Consider the following 6,884-nt stretch of genomic DNA (forward strand, 5'->3'; position numbering starts at 1 on the left):
TGCGGTTTACATCTGTGAACTGGTGTGTGTGTGTGTGTGTGTGTGTGTGTGTGTGTGTGTGTGTGTGTTTCAGATCTCTGCCTTTGGTGAATGTGACTTATCAAGCAAAGAGAGACCTGTTGGTTTAGGACCAGCAACTAGATGGTTTTCTGTCATTGTCAAACACAGACTGCCCTCTAGTGGAATTTTGGTGTATTGTATCTGTAACTGTGTCTCCTTTCATGTCTAGTGATACACATATTGCAGATCCACTGTATGTGTTATTAATATTGTTGTGATATCTATAAACAAACTTTTTTAATGTCTCTAAACTCTATCCTCTGTCTTTCTCAGGGAGGATTTTGATGAAGAGGGATTCTGCCAGCCGTACAGAGGTATAGCCTGCGCCCGTTTCATCGGTAACCGCAGCATCTTTGTCGACTCGCTGCAGATGCAGGGCGAGATCGAGACACAGATCACTGGTAAGAAACGGGCGATGTGTATAACTGGGTTTGACCTCCACTGCAGAAGTTCAATTTTGCTTATACTCAAGAATATCAAGAAAGGTCTAAATATACTTCTACTTGTACAGTAGGAGGCATTCCTTCATTACATAATTTTTTTTCTGCAGAACTTTGGTTCTCTTGGTTCAAGTTATTGGGCATTTTCAAACCAGTATCTAAACAAATTCTGTCTAAATGTGCTTTTTATGTTAAGCTAAGTTTCACTCAGTTTATGGTGATAATTCAGATACAATTTAGCCGTATTTAACGTGATCTATATACATTCAATTACTTATATATGCGTCTTCATTAAATGTTGCCAGATCACCAAACATTACATAGTTTTTAAAGGACAAACTAGCAGTTTCCTCCCAGGCATTTTGTGTCTGACAGGAAAAGCTGACAGCCTGCTTTCATTCAGTGAGTTCACTAGTTCAACCATCATTTAGCAATTCTGTCTTGAGGAGCCAAACCCTGCTCACATATGTCTTCAGCAACCAGGGCTGATGGAGCACCTTTGTAAAGCTGCCTTCTCCTCATACACTAAATCAATGAAAACCATCTGCGAATGAGGACTGTTTAGAAGGTAAACCTTAACTAATATGCAATAGGAAGAAAACAGGACGTCATTTATGGAGTTCAAAGGAAGTTCAGCAGGGTCACCACCATGCGCATACAGTACTGTTTCATGCTGTTATACACGTCTGTGTGTCTGCTTCTGTGTTTTTGTTTAGTGCGTTTGTATGCATATGTCCTCAGAGGTTACTTTAATGTGTATGTTATTGATTACATCCGTACAGCTGTCAGCTTCAGGGACAAAGGGGCTATGAACTGAGACTCGAATCTGAAACATCAAGGGCGAGTGATAATTGAGATTTATGGTGCCACTGGGTCGTAATGAGCCTACAGTAGCACTGTAAATCATACATTACGTTCCCAGAACATCCACATTCGGTAGCTATTCACCATCTTAAATATAATATTACTTTCACTGATCTTGAATATCATTTGATTCAAGCAGCATGTGCTGCAGGAGCGTTTGGATAACTTCCAGCTTAAGCTATCCACTTTATAATCAGTTGTCTTCTCCTCCACCCCCCACAGAGCTGCTTTACTGATAATCACAACCACAGCAAAGCATATGTTTGCAATAACTGTACAGCCTGACTATGAATCATACATTTACAACTGCAGCTTTCATTGTCAGTCTCCCTCTTTGATCCTTCAAGGGTTCAGATACTCAAACGTTAGTAGCAACGTGAGCAAAGGATGGCTTTTAAACTCCTTGTGTCTTTTAATGAATGTCAATCATAGAATATATGAAATAATTGATTTTTATTCAGTCTCTTATCTCTTAAACATCAACAAAACCGTAATATACATGCTAAATTTATAGATGAATTAAAGATGATATGTTGTTTAAAAGAAAGTCTCCCCTCTTTCCAGCGGCTTTCACCATGATCGGAACATCCAACCATTTGTCCGATCGTTGCTCCCAGTTCGCCATCCCGTCTCTATGCCACTTCGCCTTCCCGACATGCGACCGCAGCTCTGGAACCGACAAACCTCGGGACCTGTGTAAGGACGAGTGTGAGATCCTGGAGAATGACTTGTGTAAGACCGAGTACATCATCGCCCGCTCAAACCCCATCATCCTGAAGAGACTAAAGCTGCCAAACTGTGAGGATCTGGCTGCCTCTGACAGCCCTGAGGCTGCCAACTGTCTCAGGATCGGCATTCCTATGGCCGAGCCCATAAACAAGAGTAAGACTTCCTTCATTACTACTGCTAATAAAGCTCATTATTATTATAATTATTATTTTTATTATTATTATATGAGGAGAGGCATCTCTGTGGCCCCTAATGTAACTGCTGACAGGGGCTCTTATAATTGAGGCAAAGTATGGTTAAACGGCTGTAACTAACAATTATTTACATTGTCAATCATTTCCCTCCAGATTTAAGATTCCAGCAAAGTAGTTTGTTAATATTTTTGGAAGCAATGAAACAAGTTTTAGATTCAACACTTTCTGCTTTCAGCTGTATTACAATGTGACAATGATGGAAGGTTGGCAGGAGACTAAATGTTCCCTGCAACAGATTATCTATCTCAAGCAAGTTTATCTTACTTGTAATAATTTCATCTGTGGTATGTTTTGGAAAATGGATTGTTGTGTTGTAAAGTTGACATGTTTTGTAGTAAAAATTAATTTTATGAAAGCAAAAACTCAAACAACAAACAATCAGCTTATAAAAGAAAGGAGGAAAGTGGTAATGTGAGCGTACCAAGCCTCACCTGAACCTAACAACTAATGCACAACCACGCCTTCTTCTCCCCCAGATCACAAGTGTTACAACAACAGTGGGGCAGACTACAGAGGGACAGTCAGTATGACCAAGTCGGGGCGTCAGTGTCAGCCGTGGAACTCCCAGTATCCTCACAGCCACACCTTCCTGGCCGTCCGCTACCCGGAGCTGAACGGAGGACACTCGTACTGCCGCAATCCTGGGAACAAACACGAGGCCCCCTGGTGCTTCACGCTGGACGAGGGGGTCCGCATGGAGCTCTGTGACATAGCCATCTGTGGTAAGAGACTAAAATGTGTTTAAGTCTATAGTAGTGAGATTTATATGTCATGTGTGATGTTGTCTTTGTAGCACATTTGTTTTGATGTCCAAAACTGCATTAACACATTTTCTATTCCACTGAAAATATTAAAGAGAATATTTAATGACCTTCCTATAGGTTTATTGATCTCTTTCAACTGCTGTGCAAATGTCCCATTATGCAAGAAATCAAGCAATTTTTCTTGAATTTCCAAAGTGTAATTTGATGCCAAACTACACAAATTAAATATCCAAGACTTTTACTGTATGTAATAAAACTGCTAATATTGCCTCTTTTTTCAATATATATGTATATTTAAGTTGCAACAGTATGGCGAAATTATTATCAGTATGCCAGTATGACTATTTTCATGATTTGGTTTATAAAATGTCAGAAAATAGTGAAAAATTACCATCACAAGGCCCATGAGACGTCCTCAAATTTCTTGTGTTTTTTTTAACAGCAGTCAAAAACCCAATTAAATATTGAACCTTTTTCTATCACACCACGGAAACTATGTAATTGCTTATCAAAATGTCGATCAGCTAATCAATTAATTGCTCTACTATGTCTCTTTATCATATTATATTGCGCAGTCATGCAATAACCCATACATCTAATATTAGTCTTCTCTCTCCGTCCACGCCCACAGACCATAAAGACAAGTCTGGCGGCGGCAACATGGAGATCTTGTACATCCTGGTTCCCAGTGTGGCGATCCCATTGGCCATTGCCTTGCTCTTCTTCTTTATTTGCGTGTGCCGCAACAACCAGAAGTCCTCCAGGCCTCCTGCCCCTCGCCAGCCCAAACCAGTCCGAGGACAAAACGTTGAGATGTCCATGCTCACAACTGCATACAAGCCGAAGGTAGAGTGACAGTGACAGCACATGATCCTGTGGGTTGGGGTAGTAAATGATGGAAGCTCTGCTCTCCCTCACTGAGACTTAGACACAAGGGTGGTCCATTATTTTCATGTTTACACATCACAAAGATTTTTTTTTTACTAAAATTAAATGCACAGAGGTTATATGATAGGATGATACAGACAATATAGCACTTAAGGTTCAGCTACATAAGTTAATGATGACAGACTCTCAGTTCAGTCACTACACACACTTTGGTGGAGTGTGCTGTATCTTGGGTCCCAGTTCACATTCACACTGATTTATTATATATATGAAGATATATAAACAAACCAAGAGGAATAAACATGACGTCATACGGACTGACAGTTAACTCATTGACTGGACAGTGATGATGTCATCTGGCATGGGGCTCCATGTGGGGAAATCTAATGCCAGACACCGACAGTGCCGAACTGCTTCTGTGTTTGTGTCCTCTGGAAGAAATCATTTATTATGATGATCATTTGTTGAGACTGTTGTTGAATCTCATACTGGTACAGGAATCAGGAATCAGGAAGCATCTTGTACATTTATATTACACTGTGGGGGACAGTTACTGTTCGCTCACTTTTTAATGATGATTGCTAAAATCAACGGAGTATGTTCTCGCATAAATATATACGCATGCATATATTACAAATCACTCAGGCCTAAAAGATCCACATATGAACTGCAGCAGAGTTCACTTGGAAGGGTTTGGTTGGTTGTCACACTAGCCTAAATGAACCAAACTAACTGGGAAAATACACCCTAGACTCATGACTCATGGAGACTCTGCACATGCCACTGACGTGTTAGTCCTCCATTATCCACGTCTTTCCCTATTCTGCCACATTCTCAACCAAACATATCAGAAGTATAAACAGAAGTATAATCTCCCTCATTCACCGCGTATAGAACAGCCGCAGTGCTGCTAAAAACACACTTTTATATACTCACACAGCATTTTGGACTACCCCGTGGTGAATCTAGACCAGTGCTCTTTTGCTGTGTTTGTCTTTTTAAGTCACAAGAGCAGACTGAGGAAGTAGTCAAAACACTGGCAGAGCAGTTGTGTCAACTAGGATGCGTCACAGCATGCTGGGGTTACTGGCTTGAGTGTGTGGAAATGACCTGTCTCAGGCAAAGCTTCAGATCTCTATCATCAGAGCTCAGCAGGTCCAGGAATGTTCAACTGCAGTTCTTTTTCCTCTGTTTATTTCTCTCCTGCTGTCTCTTTCTCCTCACACTCCTCCTCTCCCTCCTGACTTAATCCATCTTTCTTTGTTGCTCTTCTTCTGTCTCTCCCTCCATCCCTTTACCTCTGGACCTCTTTTTCATCCCTCACTCTCTCCTTCCTCCCCTCCCTCTCTCACAGAACCTCTTTGTAATGTAGATCATCGAGCCTTTGCTCTGCCAGCCAACACATAGCTCACATTAGGACCTGTATCATATTTCTTTTAAGGTTGCACACTCAGTCATATCATGTCTGTTTATCTTTTTCCACATAATTTTGGTGGTGGTGGAGGTGGAGGTTTCGGAGGGGGGGGTTATCTAGACAGCGTGTCTGCTTGTGCAAACCAGAGCTGATGCTCAAGGTAATGTATATAATATTACCATCAACAGCTGTAGGAAGGACCGCAAAATGTGACCGAAGCGTCAGAAGCCATTAATATCTGTGGTTTATTTTGTTTATTTGCAATGGAACAAATGTTTCATTGACCTAAAAAGGGAGTCTCTCCTCGCTGTGTATAGATGACTACCTTGTATCTGCAAGTAGTCAGGGTAACGGGAGATCAAAGAACGTTTTTCAGAGTGACAACCATGCAGTTATGGAATTATATTGTGAATTTTAAATTGTTTTTGTGGACTGCATGGGCCTGAAAAGCAAAAAAAAGATTTTACAGAAGTGTAGTTCCCACCTCTGTTTCCAGTATGTGTATCAAATCTGGTAACTAAATAGCTCAATATGATCATTTGAATAAATGAGCATTTGCATGTGATTTCTACCCTTTAAAACCTTTTTGAATATACAGTAATTTATGCATATCATTGCAAGTCTCCCTTCTCGACCCCTATAATCTACAACTTTGTCTTGGGTAAGGTTTAGGTTGCTACCCAGAAGGCTTTGCTGCAGGGTCACCCAGGGGCCATTGCCTGTGACAATCCCTTTAGACACACATAAACATACACACACACAAACCTGCTGCGGTGTCAGGAGGATCTGAGGGTTTGTGTGTGGGGAGAAATGAAGGGGTGTAACAAACCCATAACTAAAAACATCTGTGTGTCTCATAACATCAGCACGCCCCCACATTCGCCTCATACACACACACACACACACCAACACACACACGACCTACACAACAAACAAAAACACCCACCTTCCAGGAGGATCAAATAACCAAGCCATGTGTGTCCTCTCATCCTGCTCACTGAGCGTACATTCACATTACTTACCACTCTCAGAGTCCTTAAATTACTATGGAAAAAAAACTCCTGCCAAACCTACTCCTCACAACTACCCGCAACAACCACGGCACACCAAAAACCACACACAAAAACAAAAACACAGAACACACAACCTACTGAAGCTTCAACTCTCTATATCTCTCATCTCTCTATCTACCACACACACAACTACACACCCAACACAACACACACACACTAAACACACAACACAAAACAACAACACAAAACACACAATCACCACACAAAACACCAAAAATATCCCCACTCCCTCTCTTTTCTTGAGATCACCTGGAGAGCAAACGTCAATCAACATTGAACACGGATAGACAATCCGGTATGAAAAACTCTTTTCTCCAAAGATCCTACTGAAGCTCATCTCTCTCTCTCGGTCTCTCTCTCTCCAGACACACACACACACACACATCAACACAACTACT

At 41.2% G+C, this 6,884-nt stretch overlaps 1 protein-coding gene across 1 annotated transcript in view; it reads left to right on the forward strand.

The window, feature by feature from the left end:
• Positions 1–6,884, forward strand: part of ror1 (receptor tyrosine kinase-like orphan receptor 1) — a 127,727-nt gene that overhangs the window by 113,215 nt on the left and 7,628 nt on the right. The window contains exons 5-8 of the mRNA XM_035654079.1: positions 334–461; positions 1,929–2,246; positions 2,824–3,069; positions 3,743–3,957. Of these exons, the coding sequence (XP_035509972.1) occupies positions 334–461; positions 1,929–2,246; positions 2,824–3,069; positions 3,743–3,957 (907 nt within the window). The remainder of the gene's footprint in view (positions 1–333; positions 462–1,928; positions 2,247–2,823; positions 3,070–3,742; positions 3,958–6,884) is intronic.

This window comes from Morone saxatilis, unplaced genomic scaffold, assembly GCF_004916995.1.
Source record: "Morone saxatilis isolate NCDOM2014 unplaced genomic scaffold, NCSU_SB_2.0 Contig12, whole genome shotgun sequence".
Lineage (NCBI taxonomy): Eukaryota > Metazoa > Chordata > Actinopteri > Moronidae > Morone > Morone saxatilis.